Genomic DNA, 22,693 nt, shown 5'->3' on the forward strand with positions numbered 1-22,693 from the left:
CTTTGTGGAAGTCGGTTCTCATCCTATTGGACTACAATAGCCTGCTGTAGTAAATTGGGTAATCTTGTCTTGGCTCCATTATCCAATGTGCAGTCAAATACATTTGTACAGAACAGTTATTTACCTAGAATGAACTGGAGTCTGTTAATTGCTGAGATGAACTGCCCTATGGGATCTGCTTGCCTGGAGTCTAAATTGCTCATTCTTTGCAGCATAGCCCTTCACACTGCAACATTTCCTGCCAGCCTGAAGGGCAGGGGCAGGGAGGTCTAGGGTCAGTTCAGCCCCATGGCCAGGTATTCTGCAGAGCAGCACACAGACAGTGCAAAACTTTTGGATGGCCACACATTAGCCATGGGGAAGTCCTCCTAGTACACCTTGCAGTATGGAGAAACCAAAGGCTTCCTGCCTGCCTTCTTTCTGCTAGGTGTGGAGAGCTGCTGCACTGGATGTAGCTGTGCTGCTGCCTGCACTGTCAGAGCACTGGTGCTTGGGAGCAGATTACCTTTTCACACAGATGTTGAGCGTGCCATTGGAGTCATCGATGATCTGCATGGCAGTAGCATGGGAGAGGCCAGCACATGACTTCCCGTTGATAGATACTAGCACATCATTTTCCCATAGGCCTCCGCGGCATGCTTTGCTTCTTTTTCGGATCTGGGAAAGCAGGAGAGAGAGGATAAGGATGAAGGGAAGAACAGCAACTATTTAGTTCTGTCTCCTGCTGGCCCTTCTATTGCTCCATCCCTGACAGAATAAAGTAAGGCCTAAGACTATTGTGCTGCCAGGGTGGAGTACCAGTCCTCTTGAGTGAGCCCTGGCTGTGCCTTTCCATCTCTGTATTCCTGTTAATTCCAAGAGTCACTCTGCTGAGCATAGGCCTGACCTGATCACCAACCCAATTCAAGTCCTTCAGTGCAGATGAAAGAGTACCTACATGCTCTTCTCCTCTTATTCCCTATCTTCTAAGCTGTTTAGGGAGTCTGTGTTTCAGACAGAGAACAGGAATTCTTTCCAGACTATCCCTGTGTGTCCTTCTGTATGCCCCTACTGAGCTTCCTTGGTATGATCTCTGACGCTCACAGAGCCCCTGCAGGTACCATCCTTGGGGAAACTGGCATGGGGAAGAGATGGTGGCTCCAAGGCACTTCCTGCTGTCAAGCATTCCTGCTCTGTTGGCTTTGGACAATATATTTCTGGACATCTGCATCAGGCCATATAGTGTCCTGTTACATAAATGTAAACTTGGAGTAAATCTGTAGCCATAACAGGAGCTGTGCAGGACATGCATTGCTGTATCTGAGAATGGAGTCTGAGTCTTTATTTCCAGGCTAGTTCCTAGCTCTGGCCTCTCATGGCCATCTTTCTTGCACTAAGTGTTTCCTCTCCCTTTTGTTCCATCATCCATCAGTTAAACTTCTTACTGAAACCTCCAACCCAGCCTAGCCTTTCTGTTAGGGCAAGCAAGCAAACTAAATGCCCACTCAACCCAAAACCACAGACCTCTCATATAGGCAAGCAATGGGATTGCCTGGTAGGACAGCCTGGCACCCACAATGCACTCATTTTGCACCTCGAAGAACAGCCAGGCAATGGGGTCAGGGCAAATCAGGCCCAAGGTAGTAATATGCTGGATTTGTAGATGCTTCTAGAACATTTCTTCAGATCTTGCAGTTAAGTGAGAGACAAATCGGTGCAGAGCTATTTAACAGGCGATGCAGTAACAAACTGTGGCAGATCTCTGCAGAGAGGTAGTACACAGCAGGGCGCCTTCTCCCATATCTTACAGCCTGCTGCTTGCACAGCATTACAAAATCGCACAAGCCACTTTGCCCACACTCCCATGGCAGCCCCAGGAAACAGAAGTGCACGTGAGAGGATTGCTGCCCTGTTGTTGTTCTTGCAGGAGCAGAAGAGGAGCAGGAAAGAGAGAGCTGGAGCCCTGAGGAGGTCCCGTAGCGCAGCTGGCTGGTCGCAGGGCCCAGGCCCTCTGCACCCATGGGGTGTGTGCATGCCCAGGGCTCATGTTGAGCAGGCAAGAGCAGCCCTCCTCCCAGACCAGCCTGTCAGCAGGACAGAGAGGTGTTGGTGTTGGTGTTGGGGAAGAAGATGGAAAGAGAAGGGCTATGCTCTGAGTTGTTTGAGTGTTCACTGGCACTTTATCACTCTGTAGCCTCTCCAGTTTGACCCCAAATTTTGCCTGCATGCTTAAAATAGGGACTGGCTCATCCCAGCTGCCACATCTGTCAGCCTCTGTCATTTTAGTCCTTTATGTCCCTCCTTGTTAATATAAGCCTGGAATGAGAACGCGTGGGTCTGTAATGAACTACTGCTAAAGAACCACTTTTCTGCTGTTACCATATAAATGCTGCTTCCTGATAGTCCCTCAACGTGCAGCTGTTAACTGAGAAGAGATAGCAGACACGTTTTTCAGTGCTGTCTACTGACACAGCAGCTAATGCTGAGAGTTAGGAAGTTGAAGAGAGATTGGAAGGAAGGTCTCCTGGTATTCCCCAAAAGGCCAACGGCTGCTCCATGGCCAAGTGCTTAGTGCTTGGCGCCGACACTGGATGGAAACACACTTGTTGAGTTTCTCTCCCAGTTATGGAGCAAGAGGACTGCAAGTTAAAGGCTGTTAGCAGGTGCTCAGAGCATTCCTCACATCCCATCGTACTCCTCCATGCTTACTGAAACCAACTGGACGTGGGCTGGTGACCACCGAGAGCAGAGTCACTAAGCTTCCCATAATCCTCTGGTCCCACAGTACTGCAGGACTTTGCAGGCAAGGGTTTGAGATTCCCAGGCAGGGAAGGTCGGGCTGCGTTCCTAACACTGCCTGCTGCTGTTTCAGGCACCTTTAGATCCGAGTACAGTGGTGGGACACAAGCTGCCTCATGTGGGGTGAGCAATAATGAGCAGGCAGTGCATTTATTTTGTCATTAGTAAAGATGCTGGTTCTGTGCTCAGATTTTACCAGGGTGGCAAAAGGCCTATGCACTAAAGCAACTATAGTTACTTCAGTGCTGTTGCAGAAGCCTGCAAACTAGCTCAATAATCCAGGAGGGGACTTCTCCCTGTCTCCATTCCTTGCTGGGAAAACAGGATCAGGTCTCTTCCAGCACAGGAAGAGACTTGCAGAGTCTGAAATTAGCACATAAATGTTCCTGGCTGTCAGTCTCCCACAGGTTTATAAACCTCTCCCTGTAAGTTTATGAATCTGCTTCCCAGAAGCAAACAAAACTATTCACAGTTGTATTTTAATGACAAACCCCTAACCCACTGCATTTGCCAGAGAGGAAAGCAAAGGGGTTAAAGGCAGAAGAGGATTGTGCAGGGAGAGAAGGAAGAAAGCACGTCACACAGAAAGGGTAGGACTTAATCCACAACCACTTCAGCAGGGAGTGGTGTGCCGAAGGCTGGAGAACCTCTGGACAGAGACCAGCACAAGCCTGCCAGTTTTTCTGTCACTGCCAGCACGGTGCTGTGAAGACTTTTCATGACCACCCAAGCCTGCATGTCTCGCTCACAGCGAGGGCAGCACCGAGCCCTTGAGGCCCCAGGGCAGGGCTGCTGCCCGAGCCAAAGGCCAGGCTCACTGCCCACCCTGAAGGTCAGGCTGCCCTCAGGCTCAGCCACTTGCTCTTCATGTCCAAAAGATGCCCTCTCCTGGGCACCCAGCGAGCCACATGAAGCGTCACTAACAGGGAGCTTCTGCTCAGGCTGCAAACGGGTTGGAAGATGTCACCCAGCAGCTGTTCTGAAGAGATGGGAAAGGATGGGAAAAGCAATATTTCAAAAAGAAATCTTCCCTGCTCTTGTAAATCCCTGGAGAGCTTTTTTGTGCGAGCGAGAGGCAGCACTGAGGGACTGTGACAAATGGTCAGGGCTAGCCCTAGACCTGGCCCTGGGGGATTGCACTGTCTGACCTCCTAGCACATACTGTGAGGCTTGACCTCTCCTTTTGGGGGGGACGGACCCCAAAAATTCTCTGAGCCTCTTCTAAGTAACTGCCTGTTTCACTTAACACTCTGTGCCTCAGTGGACACACTCCCCCGTGACACATCTTGGCTGACATGGGAAGAATGTCTTATTGAGATTTCAGCTGGGTTTAGGGAATCCCACTTTCAGGGCCTTACTGATTTATGCGACTGGAAATACAAATCAGTGTGGAAAAATGGAACTATCAAGTAATAAAACACATTTACTCAGAAGATTGTCCCTCTCACTGCCCTCTCAGCAGGACTTCTGTTATGACAAAAGAGCACTTGTCAGAGAAGTTTGGCTGTCTGCAGCACCTAGGTACATGCACATATATGTGTGTTTTCTTTCATTACTTTGCCCTCATCCTTTCATTGATCATATTGAATCAGACGGGGGGAAAGAACAGAAGCATCTGAGGGGAAAAAAAAAGAAAAGGGTGAAGGCAACAAATGAGGAAGAAAGGAAGAAGAAAAGGGAAGGCCAGTGCTAGGAGAGGCCAGGAAGGCCAGGGCTAGGATCAGGCTTTAACAGTAGAGTACAAGTTTCTTTGTAGAGCCCTGGGGAGACAAAAGACATGCTGATTATTGGACGTGTCTCAGGGGAATTTGGCGTAGCTTTCAGGAACAGAATGCAAGAGAGGAGGGGGTCAGATGCGACTTGGCAGCATCTGTCCTTCAGTAGGGACTATATTTAGATAGTGGTATGTGGGGGGTGAACACACACTGGGACGCTAAGAATAGAGTAATCCTGATAGTAACTCTGTGGCTTCACATCTTGCCTGAGTACAGCCCAGGGAACCTGTCTTCAAGCTTTGCAACCACCCTCCCTGCTGGCCAGCACTGCTTCTTTATAAGAAAGGAAATATCCTGTGGGTAATCAGAATTGGTCTGAAGTGCCTTTCAGGAATAAGCTGTAATAGGTTCATGCCATCTTCCCCATTGCCCCCCCCTCCCAAAGGCACCACCAACCTCCTCTTATTGGGAGACCTCCATCTATAAGGCAGGACGACAAATTACATTATCAGTCCTCTAATCTCCTAAAATCTTTCCAGCAGCAACCTAGCAAACTCGGGCCAGGTCAGAGTTGTGTATTGAATACAGCTCATCTTCCCATCCAATGCCCCTTCCACTCTCTGATTGCATCTCTCATCACCCAGCTGCCCCCCTTCCCTCAGCAGCTACCCTCAGTGCCATGGGGTGTTGCCAGCCAGCATTTGGGTCTGCTCCTCCCAAAACTTCCTGTTCAGCCAAACCACAAATGCAGTAGTTGCTAGATGCAAAAGCAGAAACCAACACCTTGTATCTCTTCTTCTTTCTGAACATCTGTGTTGATGACATTTTGGTTATTGGAACAGTTGGGTTTTCCTCCAAGGCCGGGGCCTAATCTTTACTTGTGCAAGGAACGATACGCTTGTGGCTAAAGCACTAGACTGGGATTAGAGACCTGGATGATTTTTTGTATGACCTTGGAGAAAAGGTCTGCGAGCCATAAACGACAGGAGCCTGGAAATCAGTATGTTTTTCAACAGTCTTTTGCGCTGGCTGTTAAATTTTCTTTGTCTCAGTTGCTCAGCTGACAACAGGGATCCAGTAAGATACTTTTTCTGTGCCTTGTCTATTAAGTATGTGAGTAAAATCACATCTTCATGGCAATGCCATATTTTTATTGGAAGCTATTTTACGGGAGAATATTTACTCTAACCCATTATAGTTACACTAACCATTACAATTACACTTCTCTATTTAGTTCCAATAACTTCCTGACCAAACACCACATTCCTGTTTAAGAGGTGACACTGGATAACTTGCCTCTCGGTAAAGTAGGTCAGTGTCTCTGCAGACCTACTTCACAGGCCACAGTGAAGCTTAATTAGGGAGTCTTTGAGAAAGAAAGGAGAGAGCGCACACTTTCTGGGATGAGCACAGCGAGGGAGGGTGGTGAAAGATGGCATCTTGAGTGGCAGGACAGACTTGGGTGGTTTCTGGGCAAGGGGTTTAGAGATGAAACTTGGTAGTGGCAGAGTTTGCTGGTGCTGGCCAATCGATGAAGTGCATATGAGACTACTATAATATGTTACTGCCTAGAGTGTACTAGCAAGGAGGATAATCCTGTCTCATTGTGGGAAAGAGAGAACAACTTCTTCAGTGCACTGGACTTAATTCTGATTTGTACCAGTAGGTACAAGCTGATAAAAACAAATGCAAGCAATCAGGAGTTGTTAGTTTTCTCTCTCTTTTGAAACCAAGTGCCTTAAAAAGAGCATTTTGTCATGATAATACAAAACCCAAAAAAATCCATCTTCTTTGCCTAAGGAAAAAGTGTAGCACAGGGCTAGTTGCTGGGATCAAGAATCTAACCAGAGTTGGCTGCAGGTAGATAAAAAGAGGCTTTATCTCCATGGCCTTTTGTTACTTGATGGAAGATTAGCTGAAAAGTGAGTGAAGTGTAATACCAATGACAAGGAATAATGCCACATGTACTGCAATAGCTGTTAAAAGTACTTGATAAGCATTTTACTCTCAACAGAGTAAACAGCAGGATATCAAGGGGGTTTTATATGAAGCAAGGATTCAGAAAGAACAGATATATTTGTTAAAAAGCAAGAGTCCCAGTGTCTACATCTAGCTGGAATTAAGAGTTCAGAAGAAACATGCTTATACATGTCCCATGTAGGTCCTTTTCTAGAGGCTCAGCCTTGCTCCTTTTGACATAAAAGATTTTACGATCAAAATCTAAGGGAATTAGAGTTCATAAGCAAATTTAGCCACCAAAATATCTCTTTACAGGGACAGGCACTGAACTGGGACAGAAGGAGTGAAAGAGCTTTGAACACAGGGCAGAGTCAGCCAGAGACATGGCTTCAGTCCTCCAGAGCAAAGTGTTCTCAACCTTAGCACTGCATGCTGGTACTGTGCTCTAAAGGGCAGTGAGGATATGCAAGGATATGCAAGCTCTGAATAAAAACTCTTCCTCAGAACAGAGGACTCTTTTCAGATGCTACCAATTGTTGAACAACAGCAATCTTAAGTATAATATGTCTCCGCAGTATTTATGCTGAGAGAGGGTAAACTAGTAGAAGACATATCTGCTATTATTTTGTAGAACGAGGATATGATCCAAGACAAAAAACCACTTATGTTTGCAAAAAGTTATTGTACACAGCATTAATTTTGCAAGTTTAGGCATTGTACCAAAACACAGCACTCCCCAACCCTAAGAGCAATGGTCTGAGGAGGATAAGCACCATTGTTCTGCAGCAGCAAGGATAGGATCAGCCACAGATACGGATTAGACAAGTACCTCGTTCACCAGGGGTACTTGTCTAATCCCTGGATTCCAGGGGAACTTTAGTACAGATATCTTCCTGTGCCTTGCAGCATCTTTGTAGCATCTTGTAGCTATGAATGTACAGGAAAAAAACAAGCTCAGCCTTCATAGATGTATCTAGTAGTTCTAGCAAGTAGCAGGTTGAATAATACCAGTGAATGAACCTGGGCTTTAGACTGCGATTGCCTGTAGCATTAAACTGTTGAAATGATTCTTGGCACATCTTTTGCTAAGGTCACCTAATGCTCTCCAGAACAATTCCCAGAAATAGTTTGGGAGCTAGAACAGACCATTCCCAGAGCCACTGCCTGTGGACACCTTGCATGCGACCATCTTGTTTGGGAGAACAGAAGAGGTTAATTGCTGAGCTTCGTTCCACTCTGTAGCAGCCGGCAGCACTGCCAGAGAGTGGTCCCAGGTACATTTAATGCACCAGGTGTAAATGTAGCTTGTGTGGGTTCCCCACAACCACTGATAGTCATGACAAGAGATTCTTCCAGGATGCCTGATGGGCAAATAGGATGTAAAGACAAAACTGCCCAGACTCTTCACCTCTGCAAGGAGGAGAGGGAAAGTTTGTCTAGCAGTGTGCTTCAAACAGAAGTCTTATACAACTTGTGGAAGCAAAAAGCATGAGGCAGCACAGCCGTGGTCACATGGCAGAGGAGAATCCATTCAGGACAGTATGTGTTAAAGAACAGGAGCCAACATCACACTTTGTCCCTGGCATGGTTGCTTCATGTCCTTTCAAGGGAAGGTAGGAAGCGAAAAAAAGAGTAAACACAGAGTTAAGTGGCTTGGGCAGTGAGAAAGGAGTAGTTTAAAAATGGTTAAAGATTGTCTGAGAGAAAACATAAAGTATAAACCAAAATTCTAGTAGTTAGAGGGAATGGCGTAACCACTGATCCAGTCCATCCACACAGTTTGCTCTCTGTACTTGTTTTGGGAGGGAGTTCCTGTGTAAGGCTACTTCCCTTGCAGGTACCTCCAAGCTCCAGTGAGGCACAAGGAATTGTGAACCAGATCATTAGCTGATACAGTCAGCAATGGTGATATGCAATCATGATAATATGGTTTTCTGTTTAGGCCACCTTATCATTGTCCTGGAGGTCCAGTCCCCCCACCTCTGTTGGGAAGGAAGGGCAGATCTTCCTTCCCAAGCTCTGCACCTTGCTCACTGCTGTCCCAGTGCTGTGCAGAGCTTGTAGCTTCTTGGCTGGGCAGCAGCCCTGGATCCCCCTACATTCACCCAGCATGTGGTGAGTGCTGAGCCCAGCTGCTCCTTGAAAAGTTCCACCATCTCTGCAGTCTGTGCTGCCTTGCTGGCAGACAAGGGTGGCACCTGCCTAAGTGCCGACAGGTCATAAAACATGTCCAGGAGCACTCCCAAAGCTGCTTGAGGCACTCCTTCCACAGCACTGGCGGACCTCCTCCACCCTACAAAACCAGCATTAGTGACTGCTATAGACTAGGCTGCCAGCAGTGCTTTTTTAGGTGTGATGGTAAACATTTGTGAAAACACGTGAAGGAGGGCCTGCCCACCTTTCATTGCAAGGGGGAGAGGAAGAAAAGGTGCTTGCAAATCTGGAAGCCATCTGACTTATTTGAGTTAGAGCTGGCAGCCTCCAGCAGGAATAATGTCACACGAGCAAAGGTGAATGGGACAGAGCAGCCACACCATGGGTCACGGGGACCAGTGGCACGGCCTACAGGCAGAAAGGATATCTGGCAAAGAAGACAGTAGAAGCAGTGACTTGTCAGCACAGAAACATACAGGAGAAAGTGGAGATAGGTGAAAGAGTGAAAAGGAGGTTGTAATGAACTGCTCTTAAATGACAAAACAATTCTTGGTTTTAGAAGCTATACAATCCTGTGTCACTGCTTCCCCTAACAATTCACTCCATTCCTGCGGAGTGTTTGTACAGAACAGGGAACTGAAAGGAGCCTCTTGAGTTACCAGCACCAATCCCCTGTTGTTTCAGATGCCATATTGTTTACCCCAGTTCATAAACTGATTGCAAAAGGTTTTCAGTTCTTTTTCTAGATTGGAAAGTTGTTGCTGAACCTCCCTGGTTAGTTGCTTTGTGCACATTTGATCAGTGACAGCACTGTCCTATATCTGAACAGGGCTGCTGGTATTTGCCCAACATCTATTTGTAGACAGTAATCATATCTTTCAGCCTTTTGCTAGGTGAAAGAAGCCCTCTCTCCTCTCCTCCTTTTCTATAGCTGCTCTACCTTAAATTCGTTTTTCTTGAAAGTGGCTGGCTGCAGAGGTGAGATTTCCAGTGAATCCCCACTTGTGCATTAGACAGTAACATCAATGCCTTCCTATCTCAGTTAGATATGGTTTCGTCAGGCTCATTTGTTTATGTTTGCCTTTTTTTCAGAGATGCATAATTTTGCTGGCTCATTATCCTCTTGTGATGCACTAACACTCCCAGGTCTTTCTCCTCTACTATCAGTACCAGCTGGAAAGCCTCCACTTTCCACTTATTTCTTCACTATTACTCATGCACCAGACTATGCTGGAGGTACAAGTGCCTTCCTTGCTTTGTATAGTAAGTAACTGGGTTTCCCCTCTCATGGAATAAATCTTGTTTCCTAGCAGGATCCCTAAAGGCAGCTTTGCATACATTTGCATCATCTAAAAGTTGCCCTGTTCGTCTTCACAAAAATTATTTCCCTAATATAGTTCCATGTTATGTTTCTGCTTTGGTTGATTATGAGCTTAATGTTTATGTCATATCTTATGACTTTTCCCAGCCAGCACGGGTTCACGAAAGGCAGGTCGTGCTTGACCAACCTCATTTCCTTTTACGACTGGGTGACCAGACTGGTGGATGAAGGAAAGGCTGTTGATGTGGTCTACCTGGACTTCAGCAAGGCCTTTGACACGGTCTCTCACAGTATTCTCCTAGGGAAACTGGCTGCCTGTGGACTGGGTAGGTATACCCTTCTTTGGATAAAGAATTGGCTAGGGGGCCGTGCCCAGCGGGTGGTGGTTAATGGAGTCAAGTCCAGCTGGCAGCCTGTTACAAGTGGTGTCCCCCAGGGGTCGGTACTTGGGCCCATCTTGTTCAATATCTTTATTGATGACCTAGACGAGGGGATTGAGTGTACCCTCAGTAAGTTTGCAGATGACACCAAGTTGGGTGGCGGTGTTGATCTGCCTGAGGGTAGGGAGGCCCTTCAGAGGGATCTGGATAGGCTGGATCACTGGGCTGAGCTGAATGGCATGAGGTTCAACAAGGCCAAGTGTCGGGTCCTGCACTTTGGCCACAATAACCCCATGCAGCGCTATAGGCTCGGAGCTGAGTGGCTGGAGGACTGTGAAGAGGAAAGGGACCTGGGGGTGTTGGTTGATGCTCAGCTGAACATGAGCCGACAGTGTGCCCAGGTGGCCAAGAGGGCCAACGGCATCCTGGCCTGCATTAGAAATAGTGTGGCCAGCAGGAGCAGGGAGGTAATCATCCCCCTGTATTCGGCACTGGTGAGGCCGCACCTTGAGTATTGTGTTCAGTTTTGGGCCCCTCACTACAAGAAAGACATTGAAGCCCTGGAACGTGTCCAGAGAAGGGCAACAAAGCTGGTGAGGGGTCTGGAGCACAAGTCTTATGAGGAGCGGCTGAGAGAGTTGGGATTGTTTAGTCTGGAGAAGAGGAGGCTCAGGGGAGACCTCATTGCACTCTATAGCTTCCTGAAGGCAGGTTGTGATGAACAGGGGTTTGGCCTCTTCTTCCAGGCAACAGCAGGACCCGAGGAAATGGCCACAAGTTGTACCAGAGGAGGTTTAGATTGGACTTGAGGAAAAACTTTTTCTCTCAAAGAGTGGTAAGGCACTGGAACGGCCTGCCCAGGGAGGTGGTGGAGTCTCCGTCCCTGGCAGTGTTCAAGAGGCGGCTTGATGAGAAGCTACAGGATATGGTTTAGTAGCTGTGGCAGCAATGGTAGTGGGAAGACAGTTGGACTAGATGATCTTATAGGTCCCATCCAACCATGTGATTCTATGATTCTATGATTCTATGATTCTCAGACTAGCTATTTCACATTTTGTTTAGTTTCAAGTGCATTTGATGCACATATCCTTATTGCAAAGAAATCCTCCAGCAACCTAATGGCATTATTCCCCTTTACTCTCTTTTCAGAATAAGTGACCCTTCCCATCATTTATAGCTTCTCCTTGCAAGGAATACTGTACATGTCAGGACCATGTACTTTTCCCTCAGCGTTTCTAAAATAAAAATCTTGCCATCTATGGATACTTTTTTTTTCCCTTGCTTTTGTGCTTACTTGCCTTCTTTCCTGATTACTGTTTCTGGCCAAAGATTTGTTCCGCTGTGTTGCCGTGTGCACTGCAGCTACTGAGCTATACCAAATCTGCTTTATTTTGGTAAGGGGTAGTGTAAAATCCCACTATACTTTATCTGCTTCACTGGGTATGAGTTAAAAGATTCACTAGGAATCACAGTAAGCCAAATATGAATGCATGGTAGTTAGACTGATTTCACTTAAAAGGACATTGCTGTAACTAAGAAGACAATGAGATTTTCCTTTTGTTTTGGGATTCTTTACTCTTTATCTTCACCTTTATTTGTTTCTCTAGTTCTCCATATTCTAAAACTTCCTCATTTCTGCAGAATTATTCATGACCTCTGTTGATGTTTGATCCTGCTGTCTATCTGCCTGCTGAGCATATCAAAGTCTGCTGTTCTTTCAGCTTACTCATTACTGAGTTAATATTTTAATACAACTGTAACTTAAAAATAATCTATTCTTTCTCACTGAGGGCTCCCCAGACACTAATAAATTTTCTTTTGCTTCTTCTTTTGTCTCGCCCTCCACTCTTACAGTATCTGTTTTTATGAGACTGAATTTTTATGGTACCCTGTTCATATACACATCAGTATTATATCCCTCATTTACACATCAGACGCCTTTAGCACCCAGACACTGTAAGTGACTGTGTGGAACAAAATAGTCAGTATGTGCTCTTGTAGACGAGTTTAAGATAAAAGGAATAGAAATTTGCAGTTACAGATCTGGAACCACATAGTCAGTTGGCGTTAATACTAGCATTTCAGTCTTGCTTATGTTATTTAAATTTAAGCTTTTTCCTCAATATTTACCGGGCAGCTGAAAGAAGCAATGTGTGTTTCCCTGATCCCGAGGCAGACAGAGCTGGTTTTCCTCCATAAGGTTACTTGAACACAAAGCTAGTTATGTATGACCCAAGAGGCTGTCCACAAGGTATGTAATTCCAGCATCTTGCTCTAGGCATGTCCCTGAACCCGTAACCCATAGAGAGTCGGATGGCACAGAAGCTCTGTGGCGAATGGATCCAATATGTGAAGATCCAGCTGCTTTTCTACCCCTTTGTGTTGGCTGGACTGAGGTTTAGAACTGATCCCTTGCTTTGTCAAGTGGTTTAAACTACAGCTATGCATCCTTTCAGTCTGTAGAAAAATGGGTTCACACCCCACTTCCAACATTTTCATTTACTTTATTTAGCTGCGGCCAGTTGAATGCTTTGCCCTAGAAAGGACGTGGCTTAAAATGCATATCCTCACAGTACATTCTGAGTTAGCTGCAACTTGAAAAAAGCCAATAATTTAAGCCATCATTGTGAACAGCTTATGACAGAACATTCAAGTAGAGGCCTACCAATATATTTGAAGAGGACAGAGAATAATGCTGAAAACATTCTAATGTCATTAAATATCATCTTGTCTCAAAAAAAAAAAAAGAAAAAGAAAAAAGAAAACATACAGCAGACCTGAAGAATTTCCAGGAAAACACAAAAAAGATACCAGGAACAGCAGTTAGTGATTGATTTTACCATAAACTCCATATAGAGAAACAATAAAAATATTATAATAATGATGTAAACTTTACAAAGAAGAAAGGCAAGAAGACTTGTGACTGTGTAAATTGATCATGTAAGATGATGAATTACACAGAGCTTTGTAATACAAGAGCAACTCAAACGGGAAATCCCACTTTGTGCAACATTTAGTCTTTGGAACGCCTGGCTGCTTGATGTTACCAAATCTTTGTTAGGAAACCATGTAAGATCTAGTCAGACAAGTAAAGCACTAGCTGTTCACAAATAATTATCTGTTTATATGTAGGGTAAACCACCAGGACTGTCAATTCTTCGGAACTTCATAGAGCATGCTGATAATCAGCTGGGGTGGAAGAATTTCTCTCCTCGTTGCATTACTAGAAAAGTTTACAACTTCCTCTGAAACACTTACAGGAAAACACAAAGGCAACAGGAAGGAGGAGATGGAGTGACCATTAACCTCGTCTGGTCTAGCAATTCCAGCATCTCTACGTAACTACAATGTATATCATTTATGTATAACTTATTTATTATACTTGATTCATTTCCACTTAACTAGGCCCAAATTAGCTTTTTATCACTCTTTTTCATCCGGAAAGGTATATAGAAACAATGTGACTTGGCATTCAAGGGTAAGCATCTTTCCTTAGTGTTACTACTATGACTTTTCTAGCGTAGAAGTTGAAAATGCCTGAAATGACAGCACTGGAATCCCGAGGCACTGACTGTATCCACTCAAGTATCTCCTGGCACCTATCGGATATTCATGCTTGTATCTCCTATCACATTTTCTCCATGTTCCTGTTCTGTTCTTCCCCATTCTGTTCAAATAGGTTTTGCTGAAAGAACAAAAGCATTAATATTTCTGTTCTGCTAAGCCAAAGTTTACCTGGTCTCATATGAACACTTCTCTTTCTCCCCAAAAGTCTTTTCTTTGACAGTAATCAGCTTACTAATAGACACTCTCATTTATCTAATCTGTCTTTCCATCCACGCACAACACATTCTTCACTGTACTAATGAACATCGTGTTGTTATTTGACCTTACCTCTGCTAGGCAAGCTCAATCTCAGTGACACTTCCCGCTGACCACACTTCCCAGTGCTGTCCAATGGCACTGATCTCCTGGATGGAGGCCGAACAGAGCGAATTGCTCATCCACGTGAGTCCCAGCTCTAACAAACCGATAGAGAAACAGACAATACCGCCCTGTTTCTCTATGCTATAACATAAGGCCACAATCCCTGGTCAGGCTTCTTTAGCAATGGGACCATTCCCATCTTTGGCTACTGTAATATCCAAATAGACAGCGATAATCATGTTAAGAGTTTTGGAAGACGTTTTGTAGGCAGCATTTCAGCCCAGACTTCATCCTGCTGGTGTCAATAGCAAAATCCTAACTGCAGAAGAATGAACAGTTGATCTTTCAACTCAAAGAGCCAAAAATTGAGATTCAAATTTCTGCTCTCTGCATGGTGAGAGGAGGACAATTAGGTTACTCCATGACTCCTGGGGGTTTATTCTCTTCTAAGCAGTTTACATTCAGATATGATCTTACTGGGTTCCCAGTAAGGATCCATAAATCCTTTCTTTGGAGACTGTTTATATGGTGTTGCCTTGAAGACAGTGAGTATGTATGGTCACCTGGATGCCATTAAATTCTATAAAATAACAGCCCAAATGATAATTATAAAATCAAAGTCCTGCTTGAAGAATGATGTATACTTTGAGCCTCAAATGGATCTGTATCAATTTTCCATTATTTTTTTTATGCAACACCCAAGTATTGTTAAATATATATATATATGTTTGTATTGCTAGACTTAAGGTATGACACCCAGTTCTGGGTGAGAGCTACTTCTAATTAATACCTTTCTGGAAGTGCTACTACTCCTTGAGCAATACTGCATTCCCCTTAGGGTGCAACTTAGCCTGGATTCTTGCCACTGTTAAATCTTGAGTAGTCTTTATAAGACACTCAGTACCTCCTTCCTCTTCAGTCCTAGTTTCTTGTCTATTGGGGGACAAACAAGAGTCAAAATAATCCTAGACCCTATAGGGTCTATGTGGCCACTGAAAATCCCATTTTCCTAACAATCACTGATGCTGGATACCAGTTTCAAGAATATTGATTCTTTCTCTTCAGCACCTGAAACTCTATAAGTATGCACAGAAGTTGTTTTCCTGGAGAAAAATAATCTTTCTCTGTGTAAGAAATATCAGGGCCAAGCTACAGGATTCCAAACCATTTGGCAGATGTTACAGACAAACACTCCTTGGCCTGGGGTGAGCCAAATGACACAAAACATTTCATTTTAAAATTATCTGTCAGAGGCACAGTCTACTTAAGGAAACAGAAGGAGCTGGGCATAGCATTTTTTCATTCCTGCTGCTGGGCGTCTTCCAGTGAGACATCCCAAGATATCATTGCATCAAGGCTGATGCAGCTGTTATGAGCTTAATAAACAGAGGACTTTTTTTCCCAATTTTGAAGCTACTCAGTAGTCTCTATGAAAAGAGAACATTAACAGCTGTTCATCAAAACTAGTGCAAGTCAAGGTTCATGTTTATTCCTTTTTTATTATTTTATCTCCCATCCAAACAATTGTTTTTCTTTAGTTCTTGAAATGGAACCAGTATTTCCTGCTTAGCGTATCAAAAATACTCACTTGAGACAGTATTGAGAAGGTTTAACCAACAGAAGAGACCCTAAGAAATGTGCTTCTATTTTGAAGCTGGAATATAGTAATGAAGCGTTAGGGACAGTTGAATTACAAATATGGCTTCTGTTGCTTTGATTTAAATTATTTTTTCTTTAGTTGGACGTCTTACACAAGTACTGAAGCTTCCATATTTGAGCCTTTTTTTCCTGCACTGTCACTATGTTTATATCTCTTCTGACAACTGGGGAGAGCTGTACATATTATAAAGTGTCTGAGCTGTACAGACCTGCACTGAAGCAGGTCTTCACCTGACACTTGTCTCTACCTCGGTGGCATCTATTTCAGGACCATATCCCACCCCACACCCTGCTTGACCATTCCACCCAAGTTTTCCTTTTAAGATCTGCTGCCACAGTAAGGAGTTCCTGCATTCCTTAACAGTAGTGAAAGATGCCCGACTCAGAAGGGATATCCGAGTTCAGCTGAACAACTCTTCCCTCACAGTTCACATCTCGAGGTCCTACCTTGGACACTTGAAGGGGTCTTTTCTGCTCTGAACCCCCTTGCAGGCGGAAGCCCCAGGGGGCACCTCCAGACAGAGTGATGAGCATTTCTTCTTCAGCTCCCATGATTTCTGCTCTTTGGATATTTTGTCTTCCTAACTTCAAAACAGACTCCAGTTCTTAACAGGTGGTATCTTCTACTCCCATCCTCACAATTCACACCACAATTCTCCGGTCCCCAAAAAGGCCCTCTGCTCACTTTCTCCTTCAAGATCACACACACAAGAGGAGAGCTGAGACTGAAGTCCAGCCTTCCCGGCTCTTCTGGACTCTCAGCTGCTGCTCTGCCTATGATTAGACATTTGATTCTACTCTTGGTAAGGGGCCAGAGTTGTCCTACACACGTGTCATGTCAATCTCACCCTCTGTACCCCCCCCTCCCACAGGCCATGGATCTCTCACCGGAGTGTGGCTGAAAATAGCGCACCTCCTGTCTCTCCAGAGCTTTGTCTGACACTCTTAAAGCTGGAAGCATTTCAGTAAAAATTTTATTTCCACTTCCCATTCTAAATGCAAATCCTAGAGTCACTAAGCACTCAGGATTCATTAGTGTGAGTTTCAGGCAAGGACATAACACAGGCACAAATTTGCACAAGATCAGGTGATAGCACCTGACCCTGAGAAATTGAACAAGACCAGTTTGCAAGTGGTGAGCTCTCCACCTGTGTTTTCTCTGTGGAGCTACTGTTACTACACAATAGCACTATCTGCCTGCCCTGAAAACCACAGGTGGACTATAGATGTAACGTGCTCCCTCTGCAGCTCTGGCATCCCCTACAGCCACTCCTAATATTAGACACTGGGACCAGAATAGCCAGGATTAGCTACACAGATGGGATTGAAACAGTTTTCTGTGGGGCACCACATACATAGACTCCCCAATGGCCAAGAGAATGGCTTTGCACCCAGGTCCTTCACTGTCTTCTCTGTAGGACCACGGCAGACAAGACCTCCTGGCTCTCCCAAGCCACCTTGATCCCTTTAAGTTTTAGGAGAAATAAAGTCCACATTCCTGCTTTTGCTAAAGGGCTTAAGCCATATTCTGTTACTACCCTGAGGGCAAACTTCTTTCTTCCTTATTCTGCATGTGCTTAGCTCTCAGTGACTAACAAATCTTACCAATCTCCGTGACGCCCTTGTACCTAACATTCACAGGACGCAGTTTTGCTGTGACGCGGTTGTTCAGTTGACTCCTGCCAGTACTACAGCACCATTCCCCCAGTGCCGCTGCTGGGCACACACCACCACAACGCTACCAAGTAGCGTACAACTCTCGCACCACCACTGGCGCCAGGCTGGCCCCGGGCACTCCTGCGCCGTGGTCTTTCCCAGGCCGCGGGCGGGACACGGCCAGGAGCACCGCCACCGGCGCGGGCAGAAGCTCAGCGGTGTTCGGCCGCCGCTCAGCGGCACCGCGGCCGTGCCCTCAACGCCGGTTCTCGGGCTGTGCAAGCATCCTGACAAAATGGCCCCCGCGGCTCTGCTGCCACCACCACAGCAGCCCACCCGGCGCTGCCCTGGGCCCAAAAGAAGTGCACGGCGCCCGTCGGGCAAGCGCGGCTCCGCCCTGGGCGCCCCGAACACAGCCACTGCCCGAGCAGCGGCGGGTGCCCAGCCGGACCAGGCCGCCCCCTCGCCCGGCTCCGCACTTCCGCCCAGCGCGGCGGCCGACGTATGCCCCGGAGTGACGTCAGCGTCCGCGAGCGGAGGCGGTGCGTGCGCTTCCAGCCTGACAGCGCCTGCGCCGCATCCGGGCCCCGCCGGGTGGGGCGCGACGGCGGCCGGGGGTTGGCGGGGAGTGCGGACGTGGCAGGCAGCGGGCGGGGGAGCGGCGGGTCTGGGAACCGGAAGCAGGCCTGGCAGCAGCGCCGGGAGCGGCGGGCAGCGGCGGTGAGTGAGGCCGCGGAGCGGCTCCGGAGGGGGGGTGGCGGTAGGCCTACTGGCGGTGGCCGTGCGGGTGCTCGGGGCGAGCGGGAGCCTGACAGCGCGCCCGGTGGGGGCCTGAGCCTTAGGTGCCGCCGGCGATTCCTTCCCCGCTAAGGAGTTGAGGCCTGGCGGCGCCCAGCCGGGCGATGTGTCGGGCCCGCCGTGCCTGCGCGCCACGCCCGGCCTTTGCAGGGGCCCGGGTAACGTGACTGGTCGGGAGCGCCCCGCGCCGGCCTGCGGGGCCGGAGCCGGCTGTCGGCGGGGCCTTCTACTTTGGCGTGGGCTGCCCCGAGGGGAGCCGTCGGCGTCCCGATGTGGTGCGGCGAGTCTCGGAAAGCTGGACGGGTTTTTTTCGGCCCTGGTGTGCTGTGAGGCAGATACCCCCTCTCCAGCGTCCCTAATCTCTTGTAATCCACGAATCCTTCCCCCAGTGCTTGTGTTGGGCTGTTCAAGCTTCCATTCGTTTCAGGCTTATAGAGGACAGTCATCCTGTGTGGAGACCTAGTGACTGAGTTTGGTTGGATTTGGTAGTAAGACTTACCGATTATCTGCTTGTGGCTTTGGATGTGGAAGGAAGAAAGGAATGGAGGTGATATGACCAAAATAAAAGTGTAGTCTTGAAAAAGGGGTTATGCGAGATGGACTCTTACTTTCCATGTAGAAGGTGCTTTGAACGTGTTTGTTTTGTACTGTTGGAGTTCACTTTTGCTCTTTCTGAGCAATGCTCTCTGGAGTTTAATGAGGATTAGTTTCATTTCTCTTTATTCTTGGCATGTACCTGTGTATTTGTCAGTATGTGCATGGTGTTTTAGCTCTGAAATCTTTATCAGAGAGACTTTACAAAACCATCTGAACTGAGCCTCCTTGGTAATTGTCACACTGTAGTTGAAGTTCTGTTTAAGCTTACTGGCTGATGGAAGTGCTTGCTGAAACACAGATTAATTGCTTACACTCACCTCAAAAGTTATCCACTAGCGTTAGCATTTGTACAGTCATGTTAAAATACAATTTTTTTTTTCAGTTTGGTACTCAGTGTTGATCTTTAGCCATTAATGTGATAGTTTCAGTAAAATATTTCTAGATCCTTTTCTGTTATAGGGTTCCTTAATCAACTTTACCAAGCATTGAGGGGAGGATGTTAGAGAGAGAGAAAATGCTGTCTGAGACTTAACATGCAATGTCTTTTTTTTGTTGTTGTTTCCAAGCAGTGTAAAATCACACCACTAGTATGGGAGGTGACTCATTACTGATTTTATCCGAAAATATTTACTCTTTCTTAGTATGAAGTTGTCCTGAGTAAGTTTAGGGAACTTTGGCTTTAACTCTCCCTTTTTTTTTTTTTTTTTCCCCCCCCTGCTCCCTCCCACCCCCTTCTCGTAGAGTAGGTGTTCTGGTTATAGGGTGGATAGAAATATACGTGGCCTAAAAGCCCAGAGCCTCTATCTCTAGAGGAAACTTACCCTCAATCAGGTATATACACTAGCTGTGGAAGCGTAAACATTTCTATCTGTTTTCATGTGGAAAAGGTTCTTGCTCCTGGAACTAGTCTTTTCTGCTTGAAGCTGTACCACTCAGGGTTCTTCATTGCTATAGACAGATTGTAAAGTCGACATTGATGCAAGGAATATTTCTTCTTAATATGCCGGGACATTCACTACAGGTTCTAATTTCATGGCTGAAAGCGGAGTTATAGCAGTGAACAGATGTCTAAAGGATTATTTATTTAATGAGTCGTTTGATGCTTGTACTTCTTTGAATGTTTTCTCCTGCTACTGTAGGACTGTATTTTCTTCCCGTAACACTTATTATCAGGAGGGTCAAAAATCCAAGAGAGAATTGATGGTTGGCTGAGGAAGGGCAAGGTACAAAGAGTGACTGAAAGTGATCAACAACAAGGTCTCCATAGAAGAGAGAGGGTGGATGTTTCTTATTCTTTAGGTTTGCTTTATTAGCAATGAGTTGTGAAGACAGAGCTTGTTCTTACATGTTCATTAAAATTCATTGTTAACATAGAAAGCACTAAAAGACAGTGTAAACTGGGCAGTATGCCTTAGGAAAAGCTAATTCTGAGCTTTTTTGTTTCTTGTGAGTGACGAGAATTGCGTAATGCATATTTGTGTAGAGGAAGTCAGAGTACAGAAATTTTGAATGAAAAATGATCAATGTTACAATGTATGTGAAGAAAACTTCTTTAGCATTATAACATATTTTAATCTTATGCATGAATAGGTTCTGGCCTCTTCTCTAAACTATAGTAACTTTTTTTAATCAATTATACTTGTGCAAAGTTCACAGAAATTAGTCAGATGACTTCACGTGTTGTAACATGTATGTGGAGGTAGCTAAGGAAGAGAGAAATCTTTCACTGTCATTTTGTCAATGTCATATTTTCAATGACTTTTGCCTCAATGGGGCTGCTCTAGAGAAGCAATGCTCATAACTAAGCTTTTTTGAAATCTTTTCTTAGAGCTTTATTACAGAGATAGGGATGTAAATCAGGCCTACCAGGAGATTTCAATCACACTTTATACTCTTTGTTGACTTAAGTAAAAATATGGTGGTGGTGGCGGCAGGGGTTGGAAATAGTTGTTGTTTTAAGGTTAGGTCAAGTTTTTAACCACTTTCTCTCTCCTAACTTGTATGTTGTATTGGAACTTGCCCAAGATGATGAATCAGCCTAACAAAACAGGGTTTAATGTGACCATTCTTTAGAAGAACATAGAGGTGATCACACCTTAGATGTGAACCGTGGTTTTTTATGTCCTGGAGCCTGAAAGACGTCTTTGAAACAGCCCAGGAAAGACTGCGTTGCAAAAATCTGCTTCAGGACCTGTTGTGTCAAGAAGTTCTAGCAGCTGATCTATCCTTTCTTCTCCTGAAAGCATCTTCTGTGAAAATACTATGGCTTCTGGACTTTCACTGATACTAAATTGTAAAGTTTCATTTTGAAAACTGTGTCTTATAAATCTCGTGAACTGTTAAAACAGATGTTTCTGGTGGTGACTCAAAATGCGTAGATGAAGAAAATAGTACCTATGGTATGACAAGTTGAGAATCTGACCAAGTGGAAAGACAAAGCAACACAGAAATACAACGGAATTGGCGAGTCAGTTCCAGTAGTGCCATTTGAATTAATTTGGACAAATGTATGGGAGGCATCCTGTTATAATGATCTGAGTGCTTTCAGATTAGTTACCACACTCTGACTTCTAGGATATGAGCTTCTCTTCCAGGATTTTCTGTAGAAAAACAAAGCGGGAGTTTCTTGTATTTAAAGAGAACCAAGTATTCCATGAGTGGTTGTAGGGGACCTAGTCAAGCTGTAGCTGAAACAGAAGCCAGGCCATCTGCTTTTCAGAAGAATATTCTTAGCTCCAAAGTCTAGGCCTTTACAAGAAAGGTGTAACTTTGCTACTTCTCCAGAAAGTTACAGAACAAGCATTAAAAGCACTGTAGGCAAAATTCTGAATTGATCTCTGAGAATGTTGATTGCCCCCTTCTGTCCTGTCTTTTGGAAATGGTTTTGATTTCTGTGTTCAGAAATTAAGTAGATATACTGAGCAGTAAAAAAGGCACAAGCATCTTTCTGAAGGAAAGTAATTTTGCTGTATACATTTCCTTTAGAAAGTGATCAGGAACTGATGAGATCAAGCTTTTTGGTTTCGAAAGGGAATTAACAGTGAATGCAGATCATAAAAAATGATGAATAGCCGGTTCTCAGTGATTTGGGAGATTTGCTGATTGAAACAAGCTCATATGAATCACTAGCTTTTTTTTTTAAAAAAAAAAAACCAGACTATAAAAACTGCACTGTAGTCTGCTTTGTTTGGATACTAAGGAATGTGGAAACTATTGTAAAAGTTAAGAGATGATTCCTCGCCCCGTATGACTGTGTATTTTATTCCCATCAGTTTGTTGCTGATCTGCACTGGTTGTCTATATTGTATAACAGTGTTCCAGGATGAATTTTAGCTTTGTAACTGTTTTGACCAAAACTTCCATGGTCAGCTGTCTTTATACAAAGGAATAGAAAATGACATAGAGTGACTGCTTCGTGCTTTGCAAGAAAATTGATTATTTATAGTAATGCCCCTTGTTGTCATAGTGTTTTCCCAATAGCATGAGTCCTTCTTATTGAGCTTCGTGTATTGTAACTGCTGAGAAATAATACGACGTTCAACAGCATGTTTTAATACTATGTTTGACTTAGTTTTGGTAGTATGGTACTACATGCAAAAGAGTATCCTCAGTATTTTTATAAAGTGAAATGGCCTGTTTTCTCCATTTCTCCCTATGTGGTGTAAAAATTTCATTCTTTCTCTGACTTTTTTTTTTCCTTCATGTCATAAGACACAGAGCATAAAATTCTCCTTTTCCCCCTATCTCTT

At 45.1% G+C, this 22,693-nt stretch overlaps 2 protein-coding genes across 6 annotated transcripts in view; one reads left to right on the forward strand and one right to left on the reverse strand.

Annotated features, from left to right (window-relative positions):
* SYNPO2L (synaptopodin 2 like) overlaps window positions 1–16,685 on the reverse strand; it is a 39,595-nt gene extending 22,910 nt beyond the window's left edge. The window contains exons 1-2 of the mRNA XM_086752430.1: window positions 16,341–16,685; window positions 506–657 (exon numbers count right to left, since the gene is read on the reverse strand). Of these exons, the coding sequence (XP_086608556.1) occupies window positions 506–657; window positions 16,341–16,445 (257 nt within the window). The 5' untranslated portion in view covers window positions 16,446–16,685. The remainder of the gene's footprint in view (window positions 1–505; window positions 658–16,340) is intronic.
* Window positions 16,686–18,156: 1,471 nt separating this feature from the next.
* Window positions 18,157–22,693, forward strand: part of SEC24C (SEC24 homolog C, COPII component) — a 39,018-nt gene continuing 34,481 nt past the window's right edge. For all 5 annotated transcript variants that reach the window (XM_086751955.1, XM_086751957.1, XM_086751959.1 and 2 more), the window contains exon 1: window positions 18,157–18,269. The gene's annotated coding sequence lies outside the window, so the exon portion shown is untranslated. The remainder of the gene's footprint in view (window positions 18,270–22,693) is intronic.

The sequence above is a fragment of the Chlamydotis macqueenii genome, chromosome 7, assembly GCF_036417535.1.
Source record: "Chlamydotis macqueenii isolate bChlMac1 chromosome 7, bChlMac1.mat, whole genome shotgun sequence".
NCBI lineage: Eukaryota > Metazoa > Chordata > Aves > Otidiformes > Otididae > Chlamydotis > Chlamydotis macqueenii.